Below are 14,503 nucleotides of genomic sequence, written 5' to 3'. Positions count from 1 at the left end.
TTATGATCTTGCTAAACAAATATTCATTCTGTCCATATATTATCATCAAATTTCTTTTGTTTTGTGTCAATTAATTTCTTTTGTTCTGTATCAATTTGATTTTCTCTGAATTCTGTTTGTTCTGATACTGATTGGTAAATTTGTCTCTGGTGTACTTGGCTGTTATACCTTTGGATTTATTAGCAATTTACCACTTTTATTTGTTTGATACCACATAAATTTTAGGGAGAGATTGAGATTGAGACTGAGATTGATGGATTAGCTGTGATTTTAGCCTTTGGAAAAGTCCTACATAGTAACACAGGATTATCTAAACGTAGGGTTGTTAACAACTCAACATATGCAAGTGTTAGGGCTTGTTCTCTTCATATTATTTTCAGTTCAGTTAAGTTCTTAATTTCTTTCTCACATAAAATATTCAGTTCAGCTCAGTTCAGTCAATCAGATTAGACTCTTACTATAGTATGTATCAACTAAGATGTTGTTCTCTTTACCTTGAGAAAAAATCATCTTAACCAGTGAAAGTCGGTTAGATAGTTGATTAGTATTGATGTTTTAGTCTTTTGTTATCTTGTCAAGATTTTTTCTTCTGAAAATGTTTCCTATTTAGTTACGGAATCATATATGCCATCCGAAAAAGAGTTTTCTGTATCGTCTGGAGAAAGCTTTCTCAAGATTGCATAGTTGTAATTAGGCTCTTAACTACCAGAACAATGTCACATGAAATATATGAAGATTCAGGTTAATATGTCTGAATTGAGTAAATATGCACTTTCTTAAGCTTAATAAATACGCTGTAAGCTGTTGCAACTGGTGATGACTAGAGGTGTCAAAAGCACACTCGACCTGATTCAAAACCGACCTGAAAAATATCCGATTTAGATTTTGACTCGCGTGGACATAGTAATTTAGTGTGACTCAACTTTAAAAATTGACCCGATTTGGTTATCCGAATTGACACCTCTAGTCCGGACCGTTGTGAACCCAGACTATTCTTTTGACGATGACCTCCACACTTGATCAACTACACAGTAGGATAGAGACAACATTTAATCAGCGGTAATTTGGTAAAGGTGTACTACCTCCGGTCGAAATTACTCGCAACTTTGGGGTATTATTTGTGAGATATAAAATATTCCAAAATTGTGAGTAATTTAGGCCGGAGGTAGTATTAAACGAAGTAAGTGTTTAGTTACATACAACTGTACCTCAGTTTCACATTAAGAAGTGCTGTAGTTGGGCCTGCATACCTTGGGCCTAGCCCATTAAGAATCCACTTGCCATGTTTCGTGCTGAAATTTTCTCAAGTACAGTCCCGAAATGACTCAAGTTCGATTCATGTGCTTGTGTACTGTGTAATGTCGTGCAATCGCGCATGCCTGTCTGAACTTAACTTCACTTATTTAATTTAGCATGCTTGGTAGATCTTATCAGAAAATGTGACCCAAGCCTAGTCCATGGCTCAACAAGAATAGTGTTATGTCATGTTGTGCCTTTTCATGACGATCATACTGATATGCTACGGACTTGTCCAAAATAGAATTGTAAAATGTAAAGCACCCAAAATTTTAATTCCTTATTACTACGAGTAGTAATTAAATTAGTTGATCTCCACATTGGTTAATTGTGCAATACTGGTGGTATTATTCTAATTAGTGAACACTAAACCCTAGTGTAGGGTCTACTACCTACACCCCCATGCAAAACGGTACCGTTTTACCCGTCCTCCTACTAACTCCTCACTTCCCATATACTATCCTCTTGCAAGTTATTACAGTAACCATCTATACCCCACACACTACATTATAAAAAAAAAAAAAAATTTGAACCACCATTCAAATTTTCTCCCTTCATTCTTTTCATTTTATTTCTCCATTTTCTCTCTCATCAAAATCTTCAATATTTGCAAATAAATTTCAGTAAAAAGTTATAATTCTCTATAAAAGTCAAGCACAATGTCTAATATATGAGATAAACTTACACAATCGTTGGAAAAAAATACCAAAACAAAGTCGAAAATCGAAATTGTAAGTGTTTTTGTTGATTTTTGAAATGAAAACACAAGTTTGATGTCCTAGTTTTTTTTTACTGATTTTTGTTGGCAATTGTGTTTTCATGAAAATAAAATAAACATCTAGCTTGAAAATGTATCAAAGTAAGTATGATGATATAATTTTACTTATTTTTGTAAAAAAAAAAAAAAAAGTAATTTTGTGGTGTGTTATTAGTTTATAAAATTGCTGGACTCAAAAAATTAAAAAAAGAGTATAATTTTCGCAAATTTCTGGTTGATTTAATCTATTTCATATGAGTATAGATTTGTAAATTTAGTTCGTAGTGGAAAGTTCTATTTTTTATGAATGTTCATTTTCAATTTGGTAAATGTTCATTTATATATTAGTACAAAGTTATTCACATGTTAATAGATTATTAATATAATTAATGTTCATTTATATATTAGCACATGATCATTCACATATTAATGTTTGCTCTTTTTATATTTTGAAGTGGAAATTTCTTTGATAAATGTTCATTTTTAATTGGTAAATGTTCAATCACATAATATTATATGATCAAATGTATATTAAGATACATTTATTAGAAATTTGATATATGATAAACATATTTTTATACTACTAATTAAAGCACCCAATTATATCATGAAGTAGTTAATTTTACAAATTTAATAAGGAATTTCAATAAGAGTGTGTGCTATATAGCAGTTGTCATGGAAATGATTCTTACATACAATTACAATAAGGAGTGTGTGCTACCTTCAAAGTTTTTCAATAACAAGTACAAAAATTATAAATTTTATACATTTTTCATCTATGATAATGCTCCTTAATTAAATGTTCAATTATAAATAATTGTATGTTCATTTACAACTATTACATAAATATGTTGAGTTGAAATATTATATGTTCAATTACAAATGTTAAATAAATATGTTCATTTTTGAAATATTATATGTTCAATTATAAATAATTGTATGTTCATTCACAACCATTAAATAAATATGTTCATTTTGGAAATATTGTATGTTCAATTTTAAATAATTTTATGTTCATTTACGACTATTAAATAAATATGTTTATTTTTAAAATATTATATGTTTGTTTATAAAATTATACGAGTATTTTGTTTATAAAAAAATTTAAAAATTATACACTTCTCATTAAAATAAGAAGCAAGCTTTATCAATGGTGATTTGAGCTTCTTTATATTTTCCCTGTTTCTTAATCCTTTGCACTTTCCCCCTCTAACCCACTCAACTAATTAAGCCACAATAACTATTGTTGCCTCATTGCCCCATGACCACTGTTGTCTCGCTGCCGCTGCTATCACCGCTGCCACATAACCACCATCATCTCGCCACCACCGCTGCCATAGCAACTGCAATTTGTTTGTAATTGATTCGAATAGGCTTGCAATTTGCTTATTGAGTTGATTTCTTGTGAGTTAGGATCATTAATTGCTTAGTTTTTTGAAACAAAGGATCATCAATTGCTTTATTATAATTGATACCATGGAAATCTCTTCACACTCTTTATTTTATACAAGTACAATAATTTTTACATGGAACTGAAACTCAAAACATTGAATTAACTTGCAATGGTATATTACAAAAAAGAAAAAAAGGAAAGTAAACACAAAAAAGAACAAAATGACGTCACTTGGGGAGGGGGGTGTAGGTAGCAGAAGCTACACCGGGGTGTAGTGTAAAATTTTCAGTATTATTCTATGTTATGACTTTATAAACTACAAATGAAAATTGTCCAAACTTCAGGCCCAAAGTAAGGCTAATTACGGAGTACGGAACTCAATCAGGGCATGATGAAGCAGTAAATATTGAATCTTTTGGGCTGATTATGAGCTACAATTAGAAAAATGAGCATTTTTTTTTTAGAAAAAATAGATGTACTCCGTATATTTTAGCTTATCATTCTCATCAAATTTGATTAGTATTTCCCCTACGCAATAAATACTCAACTCTTTAGATGTTACCTTGAGAACAAGTTCATGAACATACAATTTGTACGATACAATTGTTGGTATTCACATTTGACAATTTCGTATAAAAAAAATGAAAACCAAGAAATTAAACCTTTGTTACACGCTAATACATAATTAAATGACCCAGATCACCACGGTTTCGTAGGAAATTAATTATCTATTTGAGGTACGTACCATGCACTTTGGCCTTCTTCATAGCTGTCTTTATTCAAGTGCCCTGTCTCACAAATTGCCAGTTGATTCCTTCAAATATCTTCACTAATGATGCAATTATAAGAATATCATCCTAGGCTAATGGTTGAGGCCTAGGATATGTTTTATACTCTATCATATCAAAGTAAATATTATGACAAATATAACGTACACTAGCTAATAAGTATGTTTAGCTTAGTCAAAGGTAAAACTTTATGTATTAAGAGTGCAACCACAAGGAGTACTGATATAAACGAAATTTAACTGTATGTCTTGATATTATTTAACTAATATTATTATCTTATTTTTCATTGTTTTAATACAGTACAGTTCACCTGTTTTATATACTTCTTGTACAAACCTAATAGTTCAAAATTAGTTTTACAAGTATAATTCTGGTTATTTAATTTACATGCGGCATGAATTATAGTTTTAGTACATTCCAAATTAATTAGTTGTCACTTTACATTTATCAAACATATTTGGTCATTTGATTAACAAATCATGACCCGATAGGAAATGATACAAGAGTAAAATGATTGATGACTAACTAATTAATTAACAAATTATTCTACTCCATATTAAATTTAACTTTATAAGTTTCTATCATCAAAACCAATGACAATAATTAAGTCTCAAAATTATTCTACTCCATATTAAGGGCCTGTTCATATTTACTTAATTTCAATTCAGTTCAGTTCTAATCAGTTCAGTTCAGCTCCAATCAGTTCAGTTCAGCTCTTAATTTTCCTCTCTCATAAAATATTCAGCTCAGTTCAGTTCAGTTCAGCTCAATTTAGTTGAGCTCCAATCAGTTCAGTTCAGCTCAGTTCAGTAAATGTGAACAAACCCTAAATTTAACTTTATAACTTTATAATGAATTACATGTTAGTTGATAGAACATCACAATCCTAATAGACTCTTATTAGTATCATAATAATATCACATATACTTGTATGATATTGTTCTCAGATCATAATAACATCCTGTTATATCTCAATATATTCTCTAGTGTATTATTTAGATTCTTTAGAATATACTAATTCCTAATGTTTGGCCCGCTGTTTGCTTTATCGTTTTAACGTTAAAGAGTGGAAGAATTGTTAGATGCCTTGCGCCTAAAGACAAAGCAAGGAACCAAAAGTAAGCAAAAAATAGAACAAGTAAAAGGGACGGCGTCTATTATCTACTTTGTTTGACCAACTATTTTTTCCTATTAAAAACAGAAGTATTGGATGTACTTTTAGATGATAATTAAGTAGATAGACATGAATTATTGGTTTGTTGTTGACCATTAGTTGATAGATAAGTTATGATAAGTCAAATATGAGGTTTCTTTAATTATAGGCCTTAACCTTCCTCGGTGCATTTCATTCCATCATTTCAATATCCTAATATTCCAATGCCTTAACTATTTGCAATTTTGCATCATCATTTATCCATTAGATAATTCAATAATTTTATAAGAAGATATAGGAAGTATAAATTAGTGGAGAGCATTAATTTGAAACCTCTAGTTAGAGTTTGTTCATATTTACTGAACTGAGTTGAGATGAACTGAACTGAACTGAGTTGAGATGAGATGAACTGAACTGAACTGATTGGAGCGGAACTGAACTGAATATTTTATGAGAGAGGAAAATTAGGAGATGGACTAAACTGAATATTTTTATGAGAGAGGGAAATTAGGAAATGAAATAAACTGATTGAGTTGAACTGATTGGAGCTGAACTTAATTGAATTGAAATTAAATAAATGTGAACATGCCCTTAATATGACTTTTAGTCAATGAACTAAGATCTTTAGGAGTGAGAAAAAGAGCAATGGGTCTTTACCCTCGAAGTGCCCTTAATGAATAATGAGTACTCAAATCTTACTTATATACCAAACGTAGCTATAATTCAGCATATAAGCATTTCATATATTTCCTTTTTAATATTAAGTTGGAAATTTATTGACAATTTACGAGTAAATCGGTTTAATAAATGTTTATTAATTCAGGTGTAATTAATAGTATTATTTCTAGATTCTAATTAGAGTGTAATAAACTTTAGAATTATGATCATTAGAGAAATAACATCATGCTTTACTATCCAATTCTTTCTTTAATTTGAGCGATCCATAATTCCATATTGTTTGAAATTAAACATATCTTCTCAGGGTTAACATAAAAACTCTAACTAGGTTTAATTCTTTTCTTGTCATTCAATCTTAACAGTTTAATCTTAAAAATAAACTATACTGCAACCAAGGTCGTTACTTTCAGGATTTCCCTTAAAAAAAAATAACAGTTTTTAATTAATATTTAATTTGATACTCTGTTTTGGGTTTGAAACAACAATAACAAACTAACTGATTCTTTCCCTCCAATTTTGCTTCTTCCAAAAGCAACCACCAAAATTATTCTACCTCGAATTTCGGCGAAAGCAAGAAACAGCGTAATTACCAAAAAGATCAAAGTAACAGAAACTCGATCTACCAAACCGATTTAATAAAATTAACCATAAAATTTTTAAATAAAGAGCAACAATAATCTTTCATATAGAATAATACAGTTTTATATACATTACAATTGATGAAATTAATAAATCGAATCATCTAAGATCTCAATTAAGGACTCAATTAAACCAATAAAATAAATCGTCAAAAAAAAAAAAAAAAACTACCAATTATTAGTAAATCATATCAATTATAACCCTAATATGATCGATCAGTACGGAACAATAGTCTCGAAACAATGAACACCATCCAATTCCACCGCAAACCGAGGATTCTTCTTCTTGTTGTTATTGTTCATCGATTCCTTCTTCACCGAACCCGAAACTGACGATGAATTACTATTATTATCATTTCCATTATTATTATTATTATGATTGCTCTTATTCTCGACGACACTCGACGGATTCGTTGTTTTGGCCGTCGTTGATTCAGAAGAGATCTTCTGAGGAGTAAAATTGACGAGTTTCCAGCCGTACGATTCAGCGCCCATGGCTTCAAACGTACTGAATATTGATGACATCATCTTGAACAAATTGAGAAGTTTTTTTTTTTTTTTTTTTAGTTTTTGGAGGAGAGAGAAAATAAAGATGGTTGAAAGAAAGTCGAATTAGTGAAACTTGGAGAAAAAGAAGGGATAAAGAGGTGGTATATATAGGGTTGAAAAAAGAAGGATCTGGAAAAAATATTATAAATAAGGAAGGACGGTCAGAAAAGGGAAGAACTCGAAACTATAGAAAGTTTCCTGTTGTGATAAATATGTAAAATATTACGCGTAAAGTAGAAGCAGTCCAACTTTCAATTAAAAAAAAAAAAAAAAAAAAAAAAAAAAGAATGCATGTTGACGATGTTGTTGTTTACTTGTATAATTTGTGTTGTCTTGTTGAGTTGGGTAAGCTATTGCTTCTTGATTGGGGTGGGTCAATTTTGGGTCTTTTGCTTTTTCTAGATTGATATGGAAGTCTTCGTGAAAGTTTCCGTTCTTCAATTTTCAACTATGGTTGTATGAAGATTCCAAGAAATTATACGACCCAAGGTCCAACGTACATACATGCATCTTGTATATCTGAAAAATATAGTCGCAACGTATCCCTTAATTTGTTGAACGTTGTTCGGTTGTTCCTGTAAAGAATGTTTATATTGTATAGTTATCATGGTGCTGTCGGCTGTACTGTACATAATATGGCATGTTATACTAATATGGTACAAATCTCGTTTATTTATTATTTTATTTTTATGTTTCTCCAAATGCATAATACATAAATTAATATCTGTTGTACAATAAATTTGACACTGTTATAAGAGTTGAAATTGATATATTAAGTGTAGAAGGTGACACTTAATCACTTATAGCCTTCTTATCTTGAGCGATGATACATATGCATGTACGTGTTTGTCATACGGAGTAACTTATTGATTATTAAATGTTCAAAATTTTTAAGTTAGACAACTACGGCAAACATGAAGTATTAATTGTACCAAGAATTGTAATTAGAGTATTTGACCATCTTAAACCAATGAAGGAGAACATAAGATAGATGTAAGTATGTAACCAACCAAAAGATACCAAGAGAGAAGTATCAATATTCAATACGGAGTATCACATAAAAATTGTGCGAGATGAGTACTTATTACGGAGTATATTCAAGTTAGAGATTAACATAACGAAGTATCTAGAAGTTTTAATTTGCTCACACACCTATTTTCAGCCTTAAGATTCCTTTATTAATTTAGGGTAATGCTATACATAGCTCTTAGGGCTATAATTAAGCATTAAATTTACTCTTGAAAAATGTATAAAGTTAGGAATTTATGACAAAAACACGCGCAAATCGGTGTAATTAGTGTGTTTTTGTCATGAAATTCTAAATTTTTAACAATTTTCTAGAGTAAATTAAATACTTATATGTAGCCCTAAGGGCTATGTATAACATTTTCCATTAATTTAATCTCTCAAATAATTTGACATTAATGGTAATAAGTTACAAAGCATAAGTTTAATTAATTTAATGATTCAAATAATTTGACTTTAATGCTTACAAGTTACAAAGCATAAGCTAAGAGTCAAATGACTTGTTAGTCCAATAGCCAATTTAACCCCTCAATTGTCATTGATCACTGCTCTTTCCGTCCAAATGAGTAGTCTCTTTTTCACCCCCTTTTAAAAGTAAATTTAACTCCTTTAAAACTACGCGGCAAATTGGCTCCACTAGTTGTTACGGCTGGCTCATGCTAACGTACGCTACATGTGCGAGTGCAAGTGTGACGGTTGGATTAAATTAAAGAACTATTCATCTTATTTAGAATAATCAATAATGTTTTCTGTGTTGGATTTTAATACTCTCTCTTTAATGCTTATCCATTCATCTCGTATGTCATCTTATTTTATTACTTATACTTTTCTTCTACCAACATCAGCTGACTCTGCTTGACTATATTTAATATCTGACGTACAAATATATACAATTGGACCAAACTAAGATGATCAATCTTCATTCATTCTCAGCCTAGCATGCTTCTTTCCATTGTTTATTTATTCAATTAAGTTATGTTATTCCATTTGTTTTAATTTTATGTATCTTTTTTTTTAGGAGAAACGTATGTATCTAGTACGGAGTATAATACGTATAACCAAATAATTATTAGCACGCAACAAAACATAAAAATAACGACACTCAAATCGAGACATTTATTAACATGTATACGAGACAATTGTGTTATTTTTTTTGTGCTAATTTTAAGGTTAATTTGGATCTTTAAAGGCTAAAATAACCCTAAAACTTTAACCAAACAATTTCGACATGAAAATTGAGACATTAGATGTTTAAATGGATACTATACTCTTCTCATTGATTAGTTAGCTTAATTTGCTAGTTATTTCCCTCAAAAAAAAAAATTGCTAGTTATTAACGGTGTTAGGGCCTGTTCTCATTGACTGAACTCAGCTGAACTGAACTGAACTGAACTAAACTGAACTGAATTGAGATGAACTGAACTGAACTAAGCTGAACTGAACTGAATTGAACTGAATTGGATATTTTATAAAAGAAGGAAATTAGGAGCTGAGCTAAACTGAACTGAACTTTAACGTAAGAGAACATACCCTTAGTCATGACTGAAAAAGACTACAGCACGAAAATGCTAATAAAAAGAAACGTCACAAAGATATATGCAGCCCTAAGGGCTGCATATAAGAAGCTAAAAATGGAAAGGAAAGACAATAAATAACCATTTATTACACCGATTTATTCGTGAATTGTTGATAAATTCCCAACTTAATACTAAAAAAAGGAAGTATATTAAATGCTTATATGCAGCCCTAAAGGGCTGCATATAGCATTACCCAAAGAAAAAAAATTAAAAGTACATCAATGGAAAAAATCAATTCCACAATACCAATAGGAATTTCCCTAACTTTTTAACGTCCCATAGTCTCCCATGACACCGACGCTAAGTTGCTGACTAGTATTGCACTTTGCACCTGTATTTGTTTATCTTTGGATTTGGATCCACAGATAAAAATATTCATCTGGACAACGGCCCAATAAACCAACCCTCCCTTAGCCCACTTTTACAAGCCCAACAAAAATACTAAAGTCATAAAATCCAACGTCTGACATGTACTATCCAACGGCTGTGATGAATTTATAAACCTCAAAAAAACATCTCATAATTCTTCTGAAAAAAGTGCAATCCACTTTAGACTCAGGTGATTTCCAGCGTCAGGTAGTAGTAGATTAATTTGCCTTTTTATTTCTTCACGAATTTCCCTATTGGTTAAAAACTCCAAAACGTACAAAATATCTCTAATAAAGCCACGTCATGGATGGCCCCACTAAACACCTCCCTTTAAATACTGTACGTATTATGTAACACTCCTCATATACAAACTCAAATCATAAAATTTGATAATTTTTCCTACAAAATCAAATTTTACATACAAGTTTTTCAATTTCATTACATTATTATTTGGTATAAAAAAATTTATATTATTAGTTTCAAGTTTAATTTTATGCTGCTTTCATTTGTTGTAAATGTTATGAGCAACATATACATATTATACTACTACGTACAAGTACTAATTAATCACTGTTTTTGGTTGTTTGAGGTACTAGGACATCAATGGAGACCGTGACATCGTCTCATTTTATTTCGGGTATTACCAGTGGTGCTATGACGGGTTCAGATCCTAAGCTTACATTGATAAATAATGGCTTGAAGAACAACCAAATGATCGCGACTCATAATGGACTAAGATCATTGAAGAACAATGTAGATATGATAAAGTTGAGGAGTACCGCGAAAAATCCTACTGAGGAGCTTAGAAAAGAAAACTCCCCTACAATAAGATGCGGGATGAATTTGGTATTTGTTGGGGCAGAAGTTGCCCCTTGGAGTAAAACCGGCGGTCTAGGGGACGTTCTTGGAAATCTTCCCCCTGCCTTGGCAGTAAGTCTTTGTTCTCTTCACCTTAAACTTTTTTGAACGTGTCCCAATTTTATTTATTTTTTGCCTTGGCCTAACATGTTACGCGTCATTCAGGCTAGAGGACACCGTGTAATGACTGTCTCTCCTAGATATGATCAGTACAGAGATGGATGGGATACTAGTGTAACAGCTGAGGTATGCATGCTCTATAATATAATTAGCTACATGACTACATCATACTTTGTTAGGATAATTAAGGATAATTATTTGGTGTTATTAACTTATTGAGCATGTTTCAATATATTAATTGCAGCTGAAAGTTGGAGATAGAACTGAGACAGTACGTTTCTTCCATACCTACAAGCGAGGGGTTGATCGTGTTTTCGTGGATCATCCTGTATTCCTTGCAAAGGTATAAATACATTTCCATAGCTCAACCATATACTTTTTACTTGTGTTTAATTAGTTGATGAATGGAAGCTCTTATTTTTATTTTTTTATATGGTTGTGTAATAAAACTATGTTAGGTGTGGGGGGTAACCGGATCCAAACTCTACGGTCCAGAGGCTGGAGAGGACTATAAAGACAATCAACTTCGATTTAGCGTGCTTTGCCAGGTAATTTTATCATTAATAGCCTAATCACTTTGTAATGAGAAAGAAAGCATGACACCTGCGCGTTACAGGCAGCTTTGGAGGCACCGAGAATTCTGAATCTCAACAACAATCCACTCTACTCTGGACCTTATGGTAAAATTCTTCTCATTGTTGCCAACTGTTAAACGTTTTCATGCAATGTTGAGTAATTTGATAAAAAATGCTCATTATGTACTGTACTTGATGCAGGTGAAGATGTTGTTTTCATCGCGAATGATTGGCATAGTGCTCTTCTCCCAGCATACCTCAAGAGTATGTACAAACCCAGGGGAATCTACAGAAATGCTAAGGTAAGTCTTTTTACCTAGGGGTGTTTTCTTGGTTGTACTTTGTAACATTTTCTTGAACGAATATTCATATGTTTGAGGGGTTCAGGTTGCTTTCTGCATTCACAATATGGTATATCAAGGAAGATTTGCATTGGAAGACTACTCGCGTCTTCATCTGCCTCAGGAATTGAAGCCAGATTTTGACTTTTTTGATGGGTAAAGTATATTAATTACCTACTAAATATCGCATTGCACGGACTAATTACTAATTTACTAGTCCAAAATTAATGTTATGTGCATGATACAGGCACAACAAACCTGTAAAGGGAAGGAAAATTAACTGGATGAAGGCAGGTATTTTAGAATCAGACCGTGTAGTAACTGTGAGCCCTTTCTATGCACAAGAGGTTGTATCGAGTGTTGAGAGAGGTGTGGAGCTCAACGATGTAGTTCAGAGGACTGGAATCACTGGCATAGTGAACGGCATGGATGTACTGGAATGGAATCCAACTACTGATAAGTACATTGGATCTAATTATGATAGATCAACTGTAAGTAAGATTTTTAAAATGATTTTTGGTTTTGTAGACCTTCATGAAATTTCCTAATGTGTATAGTTTGCGCTACTTTCAGGTTGCATATGCAAAGCCTCTTATAAAGGAAGCTCTGCAAGCAGAAGTTGGTCTACCTGTGGACAGGAATATCCCTTTGATTGGTTTTATAGGCCGACTTGAAGAGCAGAAAGGTTCTGACATTCTTGCAGAAGCAATTCCTCAGTTCATTGGCCAAAATGTGCAGATTATTGTTCTTGTAAGAACAATCTTTACCTCAAACACGCCTTTTATCTCTTCACCTAAGACCATTTTACTGAATTTTTTTTCATGGTTTTGTTTTTGGGAGTAGGGGACTGGAAAGAAGGAAATGGAGAAGCAGATTCAAAAGTTGGAAGCTCTCTACCCTCAAAAGGCGAGAGGAGTGACCAAATTCAATGTTGCCTTAGCTCATATGATTGTAGCTGGTGCTGATTACATGCTGATACCTAGCAGATTTGAGCCATGTGGGCTTATCCAGCTTCATGCAATGCGTTATGGAACGGTTTGTGACAGCTTTATGCAATGAGTTATTCTATTCTTGATGCTTTTTACATCAATGAACATCATACCTATTCTGATATTTCATTGATCAGGTGCCACTGGTGGCCTCAACTGGTGGACTTGTCGATACTGTACAAGAGGGTTACACCGGATTCCACATGGGCCGTTTCAGTGCAAATGTAACGATCACTACATCAAAAAAATCATTACATTTCATTTTGTATACTAATTAGTCTAATGATCATTTCTGTACTCTGAAGAACTGACATTTTGGTTCACAATGGTCTGTCAGTGTGACGCGGTGGATCCAACTGATTTACAAGCTGTTGTAACAACAGTGAAGAGGGCAATAGAGACGTATGGAACTCCAGCCTCAAGAGAGATGATCCAAAACTGTATGGCACAAGATTTCTCATGGAAGGTAGGCTGTATGATGTGCTCCCATTTAAGTGACTTAGTACACTTTTAGCCAAGTTAATCTCATTTGTCATGATGCTAATTAATTTTTTGTTCATGAGCAGGAGCCTGCAAAGAAATGGGAGAACCTGCTGCTGAGCCTAGGGGTTGCTGGCAGTAGACCAGGATTCGAAGGAAACGAGATTGCTCCTTTTGCTGTGGAGAACATTGCAAATCCTTGATTCATAGATGGTGGATCACATCAAAGAATGATCAGCACTTTTGTGGAATACTCATATGGCTGATATTTTTTTTTACTATATTTTGTCTCAGAATTCAATAACTCAGGCAATGTTGCCTTCCGTATAGACTTCTTCGAATTGTATGACATTCATGCTTGTTTGATTATTAATGTGTCATGAGTGCAATAATATAAATTTGAATAATATGTTATTAGTGTGTACATAACATTTTCAGTACAACAAAACTACACTGGTGTGACTTACCTTTTTTTTTTTCCAGTTGAAACTAATTGATCTGGACTAGAACAAGCAAATACGAATTTCCAAATGTTTTGAACGAATAATTAACTGCATCATCATAGTACTGACCAATATTATGTTTAGAGATTTACCGGGTTTTTGATCTGGTGAAACACGATAAATAGGTGCTTGACTCTATTAACTGCTCAATACTAGCAGTCTACTGTTAGATTAATTAGACAAAATGGGTATTAGCTGCTCAACAAAGTTGACCATTTCAAACCAGGACTTTTCTCTTATTATATCCAATTAACAAGTGTACAATATCTAGAGCTTGTACATATTATTACAACATGCATAACTTATTAGACAGATATCATTCTACCTCCAATAAACACTTTCTGACAATTCAGCTTCTGTCTGCTGCATCATCTCTTCTGATTCAGAAACAGGCTACAGGTGAAGAATGGTGA

At 32.4% G+C, this 14,503-nt stretch overlaps 1 protein-coding gene across 1 annotated transcript; it reads left to right on the top strand.

The window, feature by feature from the left end:
- The first annotated feature begins 10,729 nt into the window (after positions 1-10,729).
- LOC145630197 (granule-bound starch synthase 1, chloroplastic/amyloplastic-like) lies at positions 10,730-14,001 on the top strand. The gene is made up of 13 exons (XM_081682448.1): positions 10,730-11,154; positions 11,248-11,328; positions 11,447-11,545; positions 11,661-11,750; positions 11,819-11,882; positions 11,979-12,079; positions 12,165-12,274; positions 12,366-12,609; positions 12,692-12,868; positions 12,962-13,153; positions 13,245-13,331; positions 13,445-13,573; positions 13,674-14,001. The coding sequence occupies exons 1-13, from the start codon at positions 10,828-10,830 to the stop codon at positions 13,788-13,790; spliced, it is 1,818 nt and encodes a 605-aa protein (XP_081538574.1). The 5' UTR covers positions 10,730-10,827; the 3' UTR covers positions 13,791-14,001.
- The last annotated feature ends 502 nt before the right edge of the window (positions 14,002-14,503 follow it).

This window comes from Chenopodium album, chromosome 5, assembly GCF_948465745.1.
Source record: "Chenopodium album chromosome 5, dcCheAlbu1.1, whole genome shotgun sequence".
Taxonomy (NCBI): Eukaryota; Viridiplantae; Streptophyta; class Magnoliopsida; order Caryophyllales; family Amaranthaceae; genus Chenopodium; species Chenopodium album.
The sequence above is the reverse complement of the archived record's forward strand: the minus strand, read 5'-3'. Positions and strand labels throughout refer to the sequence as shown.

Bases quoted from the DNA above. Each gene is read 5' to 3' on its own strand.
- LOC145630197 (XM_081682448.1), top strand. From the start codon at position 10,828: ATGGAGACCGTGACATCGTCTCATTTTATTTCGGGTATTACCAGTGGT. The intron at 13,154-13,244 runs GTTTGTGACAGC...TTCATTGATCAG, and splicing joins ATGCAATGCGTTATGGAACG to GTGCCACTGGTGGCCTCAAC. The intron at 13,574-13,673 runs GTAGGCTGTATG...GTTCATGAGCAG, and splicing joins CACAAGATTTCTCATGGAAG to GAGCCTGCAAAGAAATGGGA.